The 21,184-nt window shown below is 32.8% G+C and overlaps 1 protein-coding gene and 1 long non-coding RNA gene across 2 annotated transcripts in view; both read right to left on the bottom strand.

Annotated features, from left to right (window-relative positions):
* Positions 1–1,681: 1,681 nt before the first annotated feature.
* LOC127738300 (DNA-directed RNA polymerase II subunit RPB7) overlaps positions 1,682–21,184 on the bottom strand; it is a 43,910-nt gene continuing 24,407 nt past the window's right edge. The window contains exons 7-8 of the mRNA XM_052249503.1: positions 10,934–10,967; positions 1,682–1,905 (exon numbers count right to left, since the gene is read on the bottom strand). Of these exons, the coding sequence (XP_052105463.1) occupies positions 1,892–1,905; positions 10,934–10,967 (48 nt within the window). The 3' untranslated portion in view covers positions 1,682–1,891. The remainder of the gene's footprint in view (positions 1,906–10,933; positions 10,968–21,184) is intronic.
* LOC127738302 (uncharacterized) lies at positions 2,036–4,851 on the bottom strand. The gene is made up of 2 exons (XR_007999985.1): positions 3,751–4,851; positions 2,036–2,912 (listed from the first exon to the last, which is right to left on the bottom strand). It is a non-coding gene; the product is annotated as an uncharacterized LOC127738302 (long non-coding RNA).

Genomic DNA, 21,184 nt, shown 5'->3' with positions numbered 1-21,184 from the left:
ATTTCTGTATGAATTAATGAAAATTCTGTTTATCATTATTTTGAAACTTTCGGATGCATAATTAAATTTCCCATTTGTGCACATGCGCAGATACGTAACCAACATGGTTTGGATTAACCCGAATAATCCAGTTGTTTTGTTCCGATTATTCCAACGAGAAACGGCAGTGGATGGAGGGCGCTGAATCATCTGATCATTCGAGCTAGTTTCGGATTATAATTAAATTAACGCATGCGTACTACCAAATCTCATTTAAAAGCATCTGGTTACAAGTAAATAAATAACGTACATGTAAGATGAGATGAAATCTAATAATTAACATAAATAAAAAGGTAGATATTAAAACATTAAAACACGAGAAATTATAACACTAACGATAGTGATTGTTTTTTCAAGCCTAGCTGTACATTTGTTTTATAAAATGATGCAGATGCTATTTTACAAACTTGAAACCGATCATGTGTAAACATCGGTGTCAAGATATGGCACGGAAGTTATGAAATTGTAAAGCACAGAAAGGAAGTAATGGCTTTCAAGGTCTTTTGAACTTTCATATTTTATCTTCAGATGAACACTAAATCTTTATTAGAAATTAACATGCAAAGTTTTACATTAAACTCTTTAACTATCATTTTAATTCATCCAAATTACTATACAGAGAAGACTTTTGTATTTTAGGACAAAATTTTTTGATAATGAAACTTCCTTATATTTTTTCTGTCCCCAATATATCTCATGACCACATTCAAGCTATCATCTATATTAAAATACCTGATGGATTTTCCAATGTTTGAATATCTTTTAAAATTTCATGCTTGATCAGAGTCAAACTTGGCCTACATTTCGTTGTAACTGTTATTGTTGTAAACTTAATACTATAAAACCAGCAACAGTATCAAATCAAAGTCAGATGTAAGATTTTATGCATTCAATTTAAATTTCTGGATTCGTTTTCTTCAGGGATACGGCAACACTCCTGGTGACGGTTCAATGATTTCACAGCCGGCAGTATAGGATTTCAGAAGACTTTAAAGTCTTCTTCCACCATAAATCCGTAATCTTACAAGTAATGGCTTTTTAAGGTCTTTTGAACTTTCATATTTTATCTTCAGATGAACACTAAATCTTTATTAGAAATTAACATGCAAAGTTTTACATTAAACTCTTTAACTATCATTTTAATTCATCCAAATTACTATACAGAGAAGACTTTTGTATTTTAGGACAAAATTTTTTGATAATGAAACTTCCTTATATTTTTTCTGTCCCCAATATATCTCATGACCACATTCAAGCTATCATCTATATTAAAATACCTGATGGATTTTCCAATGTTTGAATATCTTTTAAAATTTCATGCTTGATCAGAGTCAAACTTGGCCTACATTTCGTTGTAACTGTTATTGTTGTAAACTTAATACTATAAAACCAGCAACAGTATCAAATCAAAGTCAGATGTAAGATTTTATGCATTCAATTTAAATTTCTGGATTCGTTTTCTTCAGGGATACTCGGAACCAAAAGCTGAGTCAGCCAAAGTGGTATAAATATGTACAGACCTTTATAACCAACAGGAGTCTATACAATTGGTTTTAAGATATAGACATTGTTTAAGTTACTAGCAAAACAGGAAGTATAGTATAAATTCAACCACAATTTTCAGATAGCAATATAAAATGAATAAGACTGTTTAAAAAGCTTTATTTTTGTCCTGACTGGACGAAGTGTATTACTATTGTTTTTTAAAACAATAATAATGACCGTACAAAATTGTTCTTCAGTAAGGTTAACATTATATACATTATACACTTGAATAGTTCTCAGGATTTCTCCCTCTGTCAACTGTGGTAGCTGCCTATTCCGAATACACATCTGAACATAAAAAACATCCTCAACTACACAGACCTGAAATAAAAAAATTACATTTTAGAAGAAAAAAAAAGGGGAACGTGTCCATGGGACACAGATGATGCCCCCACCTGCATATAAGGTGAAATACCACCAAACCATAGTACGTCACATCCGGTTGCATACAAAACTAGAGGCTCTCAAGAGCCTGTGTCGCTCACCTGATTCTACTTTGGTTTTGGAAATCATGTAAAAATAGATTTAAATCATAACAGATACCCTAATAATGAGTGAGGCCAAATTTGGTTTAATATTGGTCCTGTAATTTAATAAAAAATCCTGGTGGCCATCTTGAACAGTAAATTGGCAACAAAGTAGCAACACTTAATCAGCACCTCATAAGAAACATTTATGCCATGTTTTGGTTTCATTCCATTCAGTGCACCTCTAGAAGAAGCATTTGTATGTATTTCCCATAGGGTCTTATGTTAAAGGAAGTCCCCCCATTGGCGGCCATCATGGATGAAGGATCAGCTTCAAAGTAACAAAACTTAGTCAGCACCTCATAAGGAACATTCATGCCATGTTTGGTTTCAATCCATTCAGTATGTGGTTCTCTAAAAGAAGACATTTGTATGTATTGTCCATAGGGTCCTTTGTTAAACATTGTCCCCATCTGGCAGCCATCATGGATGAAGGATCAGCTTCAAAGTAACAACACTTGGTCAGCACCTCAAAAGGAACATGCATGCCATGTTTGGTTTCATTCCATTCAATGGTTCTCTAAAAGAAAACATTTGTACGTATTTCTCATAGGGTCCTATGTTAAACTAAGTCCTCTGCTGGCGGCCATCTTAGATTATGGATCGGCTTCATAGTAACAACACTTGGTCAGCACCTCATAAGGAACATTCATGCCATGTTTGGTTTCATTCCATTCAATGGTTCTCTAAAAGAAGACATTTGTATGTATTTCCCATAGGGTCCAATGTTAAACTAAGTCCCCTGCTGGCGGCCATCTTGGATTATGGATCAGCTTCATAGTAACAACACTTGGTCAGCACCTCATAAGGAACATTCATGCCATGTTTGGTTTCAATCCATTCAGTATGTGGTTCTCTAAAAGAAGACATTTGTATGTATTGTCCATAGGGTCCTTTGTTAAACATTGTCCCCATCTGGCAGCCATCATGGATGAAGGATCAGCTTCAAAGTAACAACACTTGGTCAGCACCTCAAAAGGAACATGCATGCCATGTTTGGTTTCATTCCATTCAATGGTTCTCTAAAAGAAAACATTTGTACGTATTTCTCATAGGGTCCTATGTTAAACTAAGTCCTCTGCTGGCGGCCATCTTAGATTATGGATCGGCTTCATAGTAACAAAACTTAGTCAGCACCTCATAAGGAACATTCATGCCATGTTTGGTTTCAATCCATTCAGTATGTGGTTCTCTAAAAGAAGACATTTGTATGTATTGTCCATAGGGTCCTTTGTTAAACATTGTCCCCATCTGGCAGCCATCATGGATGAAGGATCAGCTTCAAAGTAACAACACTTGGTCAGCACCTCAAAAGGAACATGCATGCCATGTTTGGTTTCATTCCATTCAATGGTTCTCTAAAAGAAAACATTTGTACGTATTTCTCATAGGGTCCTATGTTAAACTAAGTCCTCTGCTGGCGGCCATCTTAGATTATGGATCGGCTTCATAGTAACAACACTTGGTCAGCACCTCATAAGGAACATTCATGCCATGTTTGGTTTCATTCCATTCAATGGTTCTCTAAAAGAAGACATTTGTATGTATTTCCCATAGGGTCCAATGTTAAACTAAGTCCCCTGCTGGCGACCATCTTGGATTATGGATCAGCTTCATAGTAACAACACTTGGTCAGCACCTCATAAGGAACATTCATGCCATGTTTGGTTTCATTCCATTCAGTGGTTCTCTAAAAGAAGACATTTGTATGTATTTCCCATAGGGTCCCATGTTAAACTAAGTCCCCCGCTGGCAGCCATCTTGGATTATGGATCGGCTTCAAAGTAACAACACTCGGTCAGCACCTCATAAGGAACATTCATACCATGTTTGGTTTCATTCCATTCAGTGGTTCTCTAAAAGAAGACATTTGTATGTATTTCCCATAGGGTCCTATGTTAAACTAAGTCCCCCGCTGGCGGCCATCTTGGTTTATGGATCGGCTTCAAAGTAACAACACTCGGTCAGCACCTCATAAGAAACATTCATGCCATGTTTGGTTTCATTCCATTCAGTGGTTCTCTAAAAGAAGACATTTGTATGTATTTCCCATAGGGTCCTATGTTAAACTAAGTCCCCCGCTGGCGGCCATCTTGGATGATGGATTCGCTACAAAGTAACAACACTTGGTCAGCACCTCATAAGGAACATTCATGCCATGTTTGGTTTCATTCCATTCAGTGGTTCTCTAGAAGAAGTTCAAAATGTAAAAAGTTAACGCTGACGACGGACGACGGACGCCATGTGATGAGAAAAGCTCACTTGGCCCTTCGGGCCAGGTGAGCTAAAAAGGGTCGAAAAAAATATTCCCTTGAATTTGACAGTTGTAGGAAATAAATCCTACATTTCATTGCAGTAAAAAATTTCTGAGTCATAAACATATATCTTGGGTGTTTCAAAGCACCACTGTTTTTTCATTTGGTGTTTTTATAGAATATTTTGGAAACTTGAGGTTACATGGTTACTAAAGCTGGTACACAGGAAAATAAAATGCTTCGCTGAGCGCAGCCTGATACGACCGCAGAGGTCAAACCCTGAACAGTTTGGGCAAATTTGGACACAATATTCAAGCTTGATACTGTCTGAATTTGGAGTGCGATCAAATTTTTGACATAATATAGGTTTCTGACACAAAATAAATGTGGTCAAAGATCTTTCAAATCTATTGCGTAATACTGTGCAATGGAAGATTTCTTCTTGAAAATTTTCAAAAATTCGAAATTTCAAAAATTAAAAAAAAAAAAATATGAATCCCCTAAAAAAATTGGAACCCCCCCCCCCCCCAAACTTTTTGTAACCCCATTACTCAATCCAAGCCTTTCCTTTGTAGTATGGAACCTTGTAGTTCAGAGAGATCCATACACTTAAACACAAGTTATTGTCTGGAAACTAGAAAAATGCTTCTTTTTGGCCCTTTTTGGCCCCTAATTCCTACATGTTTTGGGCAATAATAATACCCCCAAACTCAATCCAAGACTTCCCTTTGTGATATGGAACCTTGTGTTACAATGTCAGAGAGATCCATACACTAACACACAAGTTATTGTCTGGAAACTAGAAAAATGCTTGTTTTTGGCCCCTTTTTGGCCCTTAATTCCTAAACTGTTGGCCCCATAACCCCTAAGATGAATCCCAACCTTCTATTTGTGGTATTAAACATTGTGGTACAATTTCAGAGCAATCGAAATAGTTATACACAAGTTATTAATTATCCTGAAACTAGAAAAATGCTTGTTTTGGGCCCCTAATTCCTAAACAGTTGGGACCATCATCCCCAAAATCAATCCCAACCTTCCTTTTGTGGTATTGAACCTTCTTAAAAAATTTCATAGAGATCCATTCACTTAAAATAAAGTTATTGTCGGAAACTAATGTGTCTTCGGACGACGACGACGCAGACAAAGACGACATCATACGATTATACAATCCCAAAAAATTTTTTGCAGTCGTATAAAAAGGGGTGAAAATTTGATTGGTTAACTTCCAGTGATGGTCATTATCTTATATGCAATGAAATGATATGTGAAATTTTTACTGTAGTACTGGACAGGATAAAACTTTACTCATGCCAAGTATTTCTTTATTTGAAACAAAGATAAATTCTGCACAATATTTTGAAAAGTATAACACTTATAATATTATAAAGGGACATAACTCAAGAATGGTAAAAGTGACGCTAACCAAGTTTGTACTTGATCTTAGTTTTGTGGTAATAAGTATTGTGTATAAGTTTCATAACATTTGGTTGAAGCAAACTTAAGTAAGAGAATGGAAATGAATAAACTGATTCGCTGAGCGCAGCTGGATACGTCCGCAGAGATCCATCCCTGAACAGTTGGGGCAAAAATGGACACAATATTCAAGCTTGATACAGGTCTGAATCTGGATTGTATTAAATATTTGACATATTATAGGTTTCTGAATAAATGTAGTCAAAGAACTTAAAATTGGTTATATGAATTGAATTTATATTCAATTAAAGATTTCTTGCTGTTGTGCAATACACTGTGCTGTTGCGCAATACTTAGTAAATCTGTTGTCAGACTATAAACAATTAAAGTTCAATTAATTCTCAATGTCATATTAGAAATTTATGAAAATGTAAAGGGAGCTTACATCAATAGATATAAACAATTCACCAAAGTTTTCATGAGAATTGCTGACAGCATTTTTGAGTTATTGTCCAAAAACTGGAAAATCCCCCCTTTTTTAATGAATAAAACCCAATAACTCAGAAATGAAATATGTAAAATATATAAAAATCGAAAGGGAGCTCATGTCAATAGATATAAACAATTCACCACAATTTCTTGCAAGTTGGTGAAAGCATTCTTGAGTTATTGTCTGAAAACTGGAAAAACCCTTCTTTTTTTTAATAAATAAAACCCCATAACTTGGAAACGTAAAATCTAAAATTTATGGAAAACCAAAGGGAGCTCACGTCAATAGATATAAACGATTCACTAAAGTTTTATGCAAATTGGTTAATTGGACATGTTGACGACGGACGGACAGACGGATAACGGTATACCATAATACATCCCGTAAACGGGCGTATAAAAATTCAGCAATTTTTCCATTTGTAAAGGGGCATAACTCTAGAACGGTAAAAGTGACGCCACCAAATTCAAACTTGATCTGTTTTGTGGTAATAAGCATTATGCATAAGTTTCATAACATTTGGTTGAGGCAAACTAAAGTTACAGAACAGAAATAAAAAATTCAGCATTTTTTGGGGGGTAAAGGGGCATAACTCTAGAACGGTAAAAGTGACGCCACCAAAATTCAAACTTGATCTGTGCTTTGTGGTAATGAGCATTGTGTATAAGTATCATAATATTTGGTTGAAGCAAACTAAAGTTAGAGAACAGAAACCAATTTTGGGACATACAGACACGGACAAGGGTAAAACTTAATGCCCCCTCCGCTACGGCGGGGGCATAATAAATATAAATAGATCAAATGTTTTGCAAGCTTGAAAGTATCTGGTGTCACAAGGATTTGGTTTAATGCAAAGGGCAAAAACCCACACTAGACACCAGTAAGCTACAATGAAACATTCCTATTGGGAAGGCTCCTGTCCTGTATACAAATGGTTAAGTATTTTACATGACAGATGTTTACTGCATTTTTTATTTTATATGTTGGTTTATCCTGCATGATGGTACCAACTATATTAGATAAGCATTAACGGCCAAAAACGACTATATTGATACATATAATACCAAATTAATATTTACTCATTCACTTATTTATGAAAAAAAAATATTATGTACTGAAAAAAACGTATTCTATTACAATGATAGTGGTAATATTCTTAGGGACAAGAGATAAGATTTGGTACTTAGTAAAGTGTAATGAATCATTAACCATGATTGTAAATCATTCAATAAATATTGGCAATCTGGCTTGACTTGGATATCAGAACAATTAATCTGGCCAGACAAAGGTCTTCACAATGTCAGTTGATTAATAACTAGAAAGTCAATTCTAACATTAACAAATAAAACCACACTATATGGCATTCTTTTTCATGTTATCTTTTGTCTGATTCCATAAAAGTACGATAACTTCCATTTCAAGTGAAAATCTATTTAAAATAGAAAAGATCTGAAATAAAGTGCAGACTATTATCAATAATTAAAGCAAGTTTCACCAGTGGAGAAGATACATTTTCTTAACTTTGATTTAACGATTAGTTGGAAATTGCTTCTTTAACTTTTCTGTCTGACATTGATTTAGTACCAAGCATGACAACTTATACTGTCCTTTATAAGTGATTCACTTTAACACTATTACAAATGGTTTTGTTCAAGAAAATAAATTAAAACTTTTTTTCTCAGATAGTGATTATTTTATACTCTGTCTATCACTACAAAGTTAAGTCATTCCTAAATGTCTTTGAAATAAATCACTTGATAAACACTGTCAAATAGAGGACATTTGAAGTATCATATGATGTGAAACAGGCATTTACAATGTGATATGCCATCAATTGGACACTTGCAGGATAGTATGCTTCGAATGGATACTTATGTATAATATGCTTCCAATGGGCATTTTAAAAGTATAATACAGATGTGGATCCAGGATTTTGAAAAAGAGGGGCCCCAAACTAGGCATCGTTAGGACTGGAACATGTAAAAAGCCCCACTTCCCCCTAAATCCGCCTCTGTTATATGCTTCAAATGGACAAAATTCACTCTTTTACAATATGCTTTCAAATTGAAACTTGCAGTATTATATTTTCCAAAACATACACTTGTAATGTGATTTGTTATCAACTGGACACTTGCAGGATAGTATGCTCCAAATGGTGATATGATATTCTACCAAATCAGCAGTATTAACTCAATAAGAAATATTCACAATTTATAATTAAGGTTTTACAAGTTATTAATGTTATTCTTTTGAAATCGTATCAAAATACCCACTTACTTTTAACCTTAACAGCCATCTGACATTTTTCAAAATAAAACATGTTTTCTTGTATCTCTTACTTTGGGTAGGGGGTTTATGAAAAAATACATAATAAAACATAAGTGAACTTTATCTATAGCATGAGGATTCTCAATCTTACTTTCAGTGACATCTAATTCTTCAGGTTCTGTTTTTGTTTTGTGGTATAGCCCACAATTATTATTTTAATAAAATAAACTGTTTTTATTTTATCCACCATTTTAACTTAATAAAAGCATAGATCTATGGATTTATATATTTATGATAAGTCAGAGTAATCCATTTTTTTTAAGATATTCTTTCACCTATTAACTCAATCCTTTTACGTAGAAAAAAATATATTAACTTTTTAATAATAGAAATCAGGAAATTTTAAATGAAAGGGTAATTAAAGTCTTACTTTACAGCATTTGAAAATGACAGTTGAGTAAAATTTCTGACAATAGCTTTTAGGTTTCTGCACTGAACCAATATCCATTTCCCTATGATTGCACAATTTTCAAGTTTTCTCAAAGGCAAAGCTGCAGTAAAGTCAAATCTTCTAATCATTACATATAAAACAGAAAGTTTTATAGCTCTCAAAGGAGATATAAACACAGTTCTGACAATCTGAAAGCTTTAATGATGTCATTTTTTGTTCCAAAGCCATTAGAAACACCTCTAGGTTAATTCTAAAGAACTATTTAGAACACCTCTGAGTAAATTTTCTATCTTGATTTCCTTGTGTCTGATGTGTGACATTTGTAGTGATGTCAACTTGTGATTTATAACTATTTTTCATGTTAATGCTAGGATACAATTATAGTCAGCTTTCATATAGTTCATAAATACTAGGCATTCAACACTTTTATATGACCCAGTTTCAATTTAATAGTCCTGGTGATTTACATGGAGGGCGAAAGAAAACAATAAATTGGCTTTCAAAGCAATTAGTTGGGGGAAAAAAAAACATCTCCAAGTTGAAAATAAACATTTGACATACTTAACTTACTAACTATACTATGCAAATCATGAGAAAAAATAAATTGTTTCGCTGGGCGCAGCTGGATACGACCTCAGATGTCCAACCCTGAAAAGTTGGGGCAAAAATGGACACAATAGTCATGCTTGATACAGGTTTGAATTTGGATTGTAATTAAATATTTGACACATAATAGGTTTCTGCCACAGAATAACTGTAGTCAAAGAACTTAAAAATTGGTTATATGATTTGAATATATATTCAATTTTTTGCTTTTGTGCAAGAAAAAAATTACCCTGTTTTTTTACTTTTGTGCAATACACTTTCCTGTTGTATATTAACCCCCAAAAAAAAATATTTGAAGAAATTTTCTTTTTAATTTCTGAAATCAGAAATGAGAGAAAAAATAGTCCCCCCCCAAAAATAAACATTTTTTTCACCTCCCCCTTTCCCTTTTTCCAAAAAAAATTCTTTCCCTCAAGATATAGCCATTATCTCAATTCAAATTTCTAATAAAGTTTGCAACCATAATTACCCTTTTAAATACATCATGAAAGTCTTAAAATATAAAATGACATACACAGTCATGGCTAAAATTAATATTAATTAATTGTAACTTCTAAAAAAAAATTGACAAAAATAATTTACTAGCAGTGTAAGGGAGGTAATCAAACATTGTTGTTTTTAAATGGGATTGGATTACCTCCCTTTGACTGCTTTAAAATTGTCTTAATTGTCCTTTAACCAGAAAATACCTTGTTTTTCCCCCTTTTTTTTGCCCCTCATTCCTAAATGGTTAAAGCCATAACCCCCACCCCCACCCAATCCTAACCATCCATTTGTCGTATGGAAACTTATGGTATAATTTCAGAGAGTTTCATACACTTAAACACAAGTTATTGACTTAAAAATACAATAATGCTTATTTGGACCCCTTTATTGGCCCCTAATTCCTAAACAGTTGGGACCATAACCCCTAAAATCAATCCCAACCTTCTTTTAGTGGTTATAAACCTTGTGTTAAAATCTTATTGATTTCTATTTACGTATACTAAAGTTATTATCCGGAAACTATCTGTCTTCGGACGACAACGACGATGACATGATACCAATATATGACAACAACAAAAAATTAATTTTTGCAGTCGTATAAAAAATGCATTTCTGAACTATTCAGAAAATATTGTCAACAACTTTTTAAATGAACGATTATTTGAGCCAAAATCTATACTCAGCATTTGCAATTATTGACAATGGCTGATTATGGCTAGTGTGTGTGGCCTATTTAACTTAATAGTTCATTAAAGGGTTTCACAGTTATTCATTGGATAGTTCATGTGCATCTGCCCAAAATGCCACATTTTTTTTAATTCCCAGGAGAAAAGTTAAAACATCAACATACCTAAGTAGTCATCCATTAATGTTCCAATGGCAAACTGAAACGAAACAAATACACAAATAAGATCGATGTCATAAAAATTACAATAAAAAAAATAAAATGCTCCACAAGGCACAGCTTGATTCAACCGCAGAGGTCAAACCCTGAACAGTTTGGGTAAGTATTTAAGCTTGATACAGCTCTGCATTTGGATTGTGATTAAATATTTGACACAGCATAGGTTTCTGACACAGAATGAATATGGTCAAAGAACTGAGAAATTGGAAATTGGAAAATCTAAATACACGGTTAGATTCAGCATATCCAAGTACACCAAGAATTTGATTGATTAAGTTACAACTGGACAATATAAGCTAAGTTTTTACAGGGGTTTGCTTCATCAAAAAAATATATATAGCATACTGAAAATTAATTTATTCAGAATAACAAACAAACCTAGAACAGAGTTCTTCAAACATAAAATTTACCAAAAAAAACCAAAAAAAAAACAATTTCCAAATGTCATTTCTCATTAATACAATGTCTTTAAAAAAATCTATAAAACTTGCATTTAATTAATTTCCAAAATATCTATTCTAATAATGAACAGTAAATTTCAAACTATATTCATTCATAATTTCTTCTCCAAAATTAGAATTGATGCTGAATCTATTTTTAACTACGACTGTACCTACAATTTCTATTAATTGTGCAATATACAGCTCTGAATTTGGATTGTGATTAAATATTTGACATAGCAAAGTTTCTGACACAGAATGTATGTGATCTAAGAACTTAAAAAATTTGAAATTGTACATTTACCTATCAGTATATCGAAGAATCCCAAGAATTCAATTTTTGATGAAATCAAACAAAGTTTAATTTTGGACCCTTTGGACCTCAATATGGACCAATTTGATAACAGGATCAAAAATCCAAAATCTAAGTACAGGGTTAGATTCAGCATATCAAAGAACCCCATAACTTCAATTTTTGTTGAAACCAAACAAAGTTTAATTTTGGACCCCGATTTGGACCAATTTGAAAACTGGGCATAAAATCAAAAATCTAAATACATGTTCAAATGCAACATATCAAAGAACCCCATGAATTCAATCTTTGTTAAAATCAAACTAATTTTAATTTTGGACCCTATATATATGGACCTTCTTGAGGACCAATTTGAAAAATAGGTCCTAAAATAAAAAAAATCTAAGAACATGGTTAGATTCAGCATATCAAACCACAAAAACTCATTTTTTTTTCTAAATCAAATAAAGTTTACTTTTGGACCCTTTGGACCTATAATGTGGAATAATTTGAAAACGGGCCACAAAATTAATCAAAGCATCGTCGATGTTGTGATCCAGCCATATTGATAGCTAGTCTGATATTTTTTCTGACCATACTTTTTTCAATATTTTTTCCCCTTTTCATTTCCATAATCTTACTGTAAAATTTTTATGTTATTGTCCAAAGATAGGGAATTTTGCAATATTGATGCTAATATTTATATTGATATTTCATTTTCAGACACTGTCAGATTTTTTTTGATAAATAATTGCAATTTAATGGTTTTGACCAGAATGAATGCACTTTCTCAACAACAAAAATTAAAAAAAATATAACTATTTTTTATCAATTGTTGTTCATTCTTCATTAAGAAAAATAATCTTCCTGTATTCAAATTTGAATGTACAAATACCTAATGCCGAGATACATGTATTTCCAATTATTGTTGAATAGCAATATAATGGGATATAAATGGAGAACAAACAAATAATTTTTATTGCAGAAAATGCTCAGGTAAGAGTTTTAATGCAATTTTTTTTAATGTTTCAACCAAATTCCTGATAATTGTAACTAATTAATTAGAACTTGATTATTGATTTATGTCAGATGATAATGACACAGATTTTACAAGAGAAATAAAATTTGCTTGCATTTTTGTGGGCATATTTTTTCATTTTTTGTCTTTTCTTTGAAAAAAAACACATTTGATTAATCATTCAGCTAGCTAACAAAATTGACAGAATATTTTCATGTAGTGTACATCAAAATAAATAATACATTTGTAGGTTTACTATTGAGGTCAAGAATTTGTGTATTCAGTTAGGTGTGTAATAAATTGTGTCTATTTAATTATGTAACAGGTCATGAGATATTAACTGTGGTGAATTAAGACTAAGGTTGTTTCCAATTAATACTTACACCTTTGAGTATAATTGTTTTGTATAATCATGACAGTTGATAATTATACTGGTATAGTATCAATAAGGGAAGAATTGGAGTAATAGCATTACAAAAGAGTGTGGGAATCAACTTTGATATATCAATACACATCTTGAGTGACCCAAATTTTATCCAATAACTTACACAAGCATAAGATACTAATAAAATACTTTCAAAATTCTTATCAATTGATTATATTGATGTATATTACTTTTTCACATTAATTCATGATTAGTAAATTATTATTATTATTGGATTTAGAAAGGAACTATATGCAAGTGTATATCTAAAATAAAAGGTTGTTTGACCAATCTTTTCTTAATTTAAGGGCTAATAACATGTCAAAAGTTGGCAGTTAATGATAAAAATGGTGTATAAAGTTTCTGCAAGTCATAAAAACACATTAGTTTCATGATATGTCTTCAACTTAGTATTCTGCACCATCTCTAAAACCAGAGTGATCGCATAGATCCAGCATGGCTGAATCAAAAATCTAAATACACAGTTAGATTCAGCATATCAAAGAACCCCAAGAATTCAAAATTTGAGTTAAACCGCATTGAAATTGGTCAAGAAATAAGCAATTTATACAAAGTATTAGAAAAGTATTGTTTTTTGGCCCCTTTTTCCTAAACAGTTAGGGCCATAACTCCCGAAATCAATCCCAACCTTCTTTTTTTGGTATGGAACCTTGTGGTACAATTTCATAGAGATCCATAGACTTATGCGTAGGAACTATTTTGTTTTAAATATGTACTACCTTCCAGTATGTTCTTTTTTGATGGGCCCAATTGGGTAGTGTTACATCTTACAAAGTCTATCCAAATTATTTTTGCAAAGCATTCATCTCAAGCCAGTGCTAGGGGCCGTCTTAAACTTGCAGTAAGGTGAGAGTTTTTTGCTCCGTGTTGAAGGCCTCACTGTGACTTTAAGATGAAGAACAGCAATAAAAGCTCTGTTCCTTTGCTTTTTGTGTGTTATTTTGCTGTGCATGTACTGATTTTGTGTCATGGATGGATACCCCATATCCTTTGTTTTTCTATTATACTCAATTTATTGTCCAGAAACCAGAAAATCCTAGATTTTTTTGCCCCTTTATGGCCCCTTATTCCTAAACAGTTTGGGCCATAACCCCCAACATCAATCCCAAATTTCCTTTTGAGTTATGGAACCTTGTGGTACAATTTCATAGAAGTCCATAGACTATACTCAAGTTATTGTCTGGAAACCAAAAAATCCTAAGTTTTTTTTGGCCCCTTTATGGCCCCTTATTCCTAAACGGTTTGGGCCATAACCCCCAAAATCAATCCCAAATTTCCGTTTGAGGTATGGAACCTTGTGGTACAATTTCATAGAGATCCATACACTTATACACAAGTTATTGTCCTGAAACAAGAAAAATGCTTGTGTTTGGCCCCTAATTCCTCAACAGTTAGGACAATATCCCCCAAAATCAATCTCAAGCTTTCTTTTATGGTATGGAACCTTGTGGAACTATTTAATAGAGATCCATAAACTTATTCTAAAAGTTATTGTCTGGAAACCAAATGTCTTTGGATGACGACGACGCTGACAACGTGATAAACATTATACAACCGCAAAAATTTGTGAAAGGGGTCTAAATACAGCACAAACAACATTTTCCAAAAGACCAAAAAAGTGACAAAGTATTATAATTTTAACAAAACGCATTTGACTAGCAGGTCGAACAATGGATGTTCTTAAACCCTGCTGACTGCCATTGGCAATTGCCAAATAAAATGATCACCAGATGTAACAAAATGGATCTTAAATATTAATTTAATATCAAACAGAAAACAACAAGCATTCTGTGAGTATTGCATGGCAATACATAGTCCCCTACCGGTTACAAATTCATTGTAATGGAACAAAATTCTAACTTTGATCTATAACTTGTCATGGTGTAAACTTCATAAAAATATCAAGTCAAATTCTTCAAGCATGACGAAAAAAACTGTTGAAAACTGATTATTTAAATGAATTTTCTATGTCCAAGGACCATAACTCTGCACAAAATTATCAGACTGGAACAAAATTCCAACTTGATCTGTAATTTGTCATGATAAAACTATATACAACAATGAACTAATTATCAAATCAATATCTTCAAGAATGACAAACAAACCTACCACTAAATTCTTCAAACAATTTACCAAAGAAAAGTAAAAAAATCCAAAATGTCATTTTGTCTTTTAAAATATGAATTATTTCCCTTTGAACAGAAATCTACTAATTAATAAGTATTTCATCAAAAATTTAATTCTAGAGAAAGGGCTTTAATTGAACAAAGAGAAAAGCTAAAATTGTGAAAATTGAACTTGACCTGTAACTTGTCATGATAAATCAATAAACCATATATCAAATCGATATCTTCAAGCACGAAGAAAAAAAGTGTGGAAAACTGATTTGCCGGACTGACAGATGGACAGACAGACAGACAGACGGACAGAGTGCAAACCTAAAGTCCCCTTCGACTTCATCAGTAGGGGACTAATAAACTTGCGGAAAAGATGGTATACCGCAAACAAAAGGTGCAAAAATTAGTACACCATATCCGGATTTCGACAATTAATGTCTCTTCAGTGATGTTAGGAATCGAAACGGTATTTGGAAGGCCATATCATTTACCTCAATTTAGGATAGACTCTTGAATTTTGAAGAGCCGAAATAGGATGAAAGGATCATATAAACCCGAAGACAAATATAATACAAGCCCAAAACGAAAAAATATAAACAAGTATATATATATACAAGTCTAAATTGAAAACAATGTTCAAACCTATGATTGCGTTGACTCTTGAATTTTGAAGAGTCAATATATATATAAGGGGTTTAATTTTACTTATAAATCATTTTATCCAATATTATAATAATTATGACTACATTAAATCAATTTACTTTTATATAAATTACCAGTTAAAGTGAAAAACTAAAATGACATCAAGGCATGTCTGTTTAAGTTTTAACAATGAAATTAAATAAATATGTACTTCAAACTACTAAAGACATTCTAATAAATGATTTTCCAACACTTACAGCTGATACTCAAGAAAAAATATACCCATAATTCCATCTTAGATTTATCTCTAGGGAACTAGTAATGCATATTTCGTGACTTGAGAACTTGTTTAATTTATTTTGTGCCCACATTCTCATTTCACAAAACAAATCTGATAAAATCTAAGACAAAATCACTAAGACTTTGTAAATGTGTCCAACATACTTCAAATAAATGGTCATTCAATGAACTAAACTGTCATCTTAAAATTTCTTAAATTTTCTTCACTAGTGGTAATCTTGTCTAAATCTATTGTTATTAGTTTTACTTCAGGCAAAATGTAGAATTATTTGGATTTATCATGCTATCCAAGAATCATTAACATTTCATAGCATGTTGCAATGTTGTCTAGACAATAATGTGTTAGAAAATCTTCTTCTGCACATACACCATGACATGAAAGAGGTGGTTCTGGGAAGGATTTTATAAATCATTAATTTCTATTGCCACTTAAAGTGTCGAGAATCCTTCCTAATACATGTATTCTTAGATAAAAAATTAATTTCTGTAGTTGTATAAATGATGAATTGCAATTTCTTTCATGTTAAGACTTTACATTTCTGGCATTCTTTTATCATTTATATGTTTATTAGATGGTAGGTTTCACTCACTCAGGTGGTCACACCACTTTAAAACTAAAAAGTATACTCTGGTTTTTTTTTTAATCTTGAAAACTTATTTTGACTCAAATTTTATAAAATATAACAAAAGTGTATAGGGTGTATTGTCTTTTTTTTTGCATTTCTGATAATGATTGAATTTATGTTGAAAGTGTAGAAGATAAAGTTTTACTACAAGTAATCACTTAACTTAACATTATCAATGATCCATGTAAATTAGCTCAAGGTCAGATGAACACTACCAGACAGACATGTATAACAAACATATACACCAAATCAAGTTAACCTATTGCTTATAGTATCTGAAAAACAAACCTAACTAGGAAAACTGGACATTGAACCATGAAAATGAGGTCAAGTTCGGAAGAACCATGCCAGACTCTGACAGACAGACATTTACCTCTTACTAGATTAAGCCTGCCAAGCAGACATGTACACCTTACAACATTTCATACACCAAATATGGTTGACCTATTGCTTATAGTTTCTGAGAAACAGACTAATTACTAATGAAACATGAACATGAGGTCAAGGTCAAATAAAACCTGCCAGACGTACACAAACACAAGTTGTTAATTAATAAAATATCAGCAATAAAATAAATGCAGAACATTTGGAAAACACAAGTGAAAATCTGGCACTGCCAACAGATGTTCCCTAAACTGCACATTTATTGAGTGAAAACAAAAATAAGTGCCAAACATGTATGTTCTGTCTGTGATTCAAGGGATCAAGATACAAGTAAGCCAAGAGGAATAAATAAAACCTGTCCTATAATTTCTAATTATTCATCAGTATAAATGTTTTTGGTTCATTATAATAATACTAATAAATTATTTATTTAATGAGGGTAAACACAGTTAGTTACAATTACTAATCTTCCCTGAGGCCCTCATATACAATACAAGTAAAAAAATAATAATGAGAAAAAAAAAAAAAAAAAAAAAGCAAACATACAACATATTAACACAATCGTATAGTCATGATAGTTCAATATACATGTACCATTAGAACATATAAAACAGTTACAGATTGCATGTAGTAAATAGATATTATATACAAATCAAAATCATACATTCTAAAAAAAAGTAATAGTTGCAATCATTTCAAGACTGAATATTGGGACTGCCTCAAGTATCGTTTTATAATTTGTTTAAAAGAAAAAGAGTTTTGCACTTTAGGCATTTCATATGGTAGTCCGTTCCATAAAACTGATCCAGAATAAGCAAAAGATTTTTTAAACAGTTCAGTTTTTGGCTTAGGAACTATCAAATTACCTTGAGTAACACCCCTTAAAGCATAAGGATTATTAACAGATATAAGTTGAAACTTTTGAAGTAGGTACTGTGGTGCTTCTTTCCACATACATTTATATAGCAGTAAATAATTGTGGTATTTGATTCTGTTTTCTACTGTCATCCATCCAAGTTCTTTAAATAAGGGGGCTGATGGGGATAAAGGGTCTGCATCAAGAATTAACCTTGCTGCTCTTTTTTGAAGTTTTAATATTCTTATTATCCCTTCATTTTTACATTCTCCCCAAGCAATACAGCAGTAATCGATGAGCGGCAGAATATATAATGGGGTACTCAAGTTATCATCAATAACATGACAGAGCAAGGACAGGTATGTACCAAATATATTATCAATACTAACTCCAGAGTCCCATTATATATAAAACCCTTTTTGGAATATACAATTAAAACAAAGTGGGCAAGGGTTCCCCTGACAGGTCTGGGGGAAAATGGCTTATAAAATTGCTAAAAACAAGAAATGATTGTAACAGGATGCTGTTACGAAGTCTCCCAATCGAAGCTCCCATAATTCGTATTCCCAGGGTCGCCTGACATTGGGCAAAGTCCAGTGAAAATTGGTTTGGTCCAGTAAAGTTATATGCATTAGTGATGCCTGGGGACTAACCCTGTATATCATTCAAATCATCTTGGCATGACAAACCAGAATATATATGGTTTAGGGGTGGGGATCTCAACCATTTACAAGATACTACAACATTGGGAGTGGGGGGAACCCCTGGGGACTAACCCTGTATATCATTCAAACCATCTTCACATGATAAACCAGAATATATATGGTTTAGTGGTGGGGATCTTGACCACTTACAAGATATTAGAACTTTCTTAAATGGCAGGGGGTGGGGGTGACCCCTGGGGACTAACTCTGTATATCATTCAAACCATCTTTGCATGACAAACCAGAATATATATGGTTTAGGGGTTGGGATATCGACCACTTACAAGATATTAGAACTTTCTTAAATGGCAGGGGGTGGGGGTGACCCCTGGGGACTAACCCTGTATTTCATTTGATGTGTTTTATCATGACAAACCAGAATATATATGGTTAAGGGGTGGGGATCTCGACCATTCAGAAGATATTAGAACTTTCTCAAATGGTAGGGGGTGGGGGTGACCCCTGGGGACTAACCCTGTATTTCATTTGATGTGCTTTATCATGACAAACCAGAAAATATATGGTTTAGGGGTTGGGATATCGACCATTTAAAAGATACTACAACATTGGGAGTGGGGGGGGAACCCCTGGGGACTAACCCTGTATATCATTCAAACCATCATAGCATGACAAACCAGAATATATATGGTTTAGGGGTGGGGATCTTGAGCACTTACAAGGTATTAGAACTTTCTTAAATGGCAGGACGTGGCGGTGACCCCTGGGGACTTACCCTGTATTTCATTTAATGTGCTTTATCATTTAGAACATTTTCAATTAACAAGCATTCTGAGAGTATTGCAGCGCAATACATAGTCCCCTACCGGGTAAAAATTCATTTTACTGGAACAAAATGCTAACTTGTTCTATAACTTGTCATGGTGTAAACAAAAAGTAAATATCATGTCAATATCTTCAAGCATGACTAAAAACAGTGTTGAAAACTGATTATATGAGTGAATTTTTCAAGTGCAAGGACCATAACTCTGCACAAAATTATTAGACCGAAACAAAAATTTGAACTTGATCTGTAACTTGTCATGATAAAACTATATACCAATTATCAATCAATATCTTATAAGCATGATGAAAAAAACATTAGATATGATTAATAGTTCTCTAGAATTAGATATGATGTAATACAGTGTATATCTATTTCAAATTTGATCAGATATAATTAATAGTTCTAAATATTTTTTTCTTTCATTTGTCACAAACTAATATATATTTGTAACTTATCTATAAAATGTCAACAACTTTTTATCTACACAATGTAATGTATTGAAATATATACATTAATAAAAATAGATTATTAGCTAATTAAAGGATTTCTCTTCATAATTTTTTTTGATTTATATAGCATTCAGAAAATAAATAACAAACAAACCTGTCAAACAATTCTTCAAATAATTTAACAAAGAATGTCTTTTAAAAAATGAGTTAGCTCCCTTTGTACAGAAATATGGTTTAACATAGTACTCTAACATTAGATATGGTCCAGAACTCTGGACTAAATCATCAGACCGGAACAAAATTTGAACTTGATCTATAACTTGTCATGATAAAACTATATACCAAATATCAAATCAATATCTTCAAGAACGAAGAAAAAAAGTGTGGAAAGCTGATTTGCCGGACTGACAGATGGACAGACGGACAGATGGACGGAGTGCAAACCTAAAGTCCCCTTCGACTTCGTCGATAGGGGACTAAAAAGATTGTCTCTTTCGTCCCTCTTTTGTGTCTATGACAAACAGTTTTCAATTTATAATCATTTGAAAATTTAAAAAAATAAAATCCCATAGGGTTCTATAGTAAAACCCTCCTTTCTTTTTGCTCCTCAAAGTACCCCTTTATAAACCCAATTGAACAAACAAAACCCTGATTGCACCATTAGACATGTTAGTTTAACATATTGTGAAACCCTTAGTTAATCTGACAAGCGGTTTTGGAGAACGGGTGCGGACAAGTTCAAATTTAAAAGCGGCGGAAGAGGAAGAAGAAGAAGAAGAAGAAGAATAATAATAACTGAGCAAAACCAATAAGTCATCCCAAATTTCCTTTGGGAGACTTAATTAAAAACATAATGCTAGTCACATTTCAAGAGATCAGATCTAATCCCCCTTAAAAAATTTGGGCAAGGGTTACTTGATCCAGGCTAACCTGTCAATACAGAGGGCACACATCCAATAATGTTTCTTAAATATCTGAAAAGTTATATTTTAATTTATCATAATTTTATTATTTAGAAACTCCTTCTCGGCCCTTGATTTCTTAAGACAGGGGTTCCTGTGACCCTGGTGAACCCACAAGCACATGCCAAGTAAAATTACTCCAGAAATAAATGGGGAATGTGTCCATGGGACATAGGTG

The sequence above is a fragment of the Mytilus californianus genome, unplaced genomic scaffold, assembly GCF_021869535.1.
Source record: "Mytilus californianus isolate M0D057914Y unplaced genomic scaffold, xbMytCali1.0.p SCAF_4, whole genome shotgun sequence".
In the NCBI taxonomy this organism is placed as follows: Eukaryota; Metazoa; Mollusca; class Bivalvia; order Mytilida; family Mytilidae; genus Mytilus; species Mytilus californianus.
Note: the sequence above shows the minus strand (reverse complement) of the source record. Positions and strands in the feature narration are given on the sequence as shown.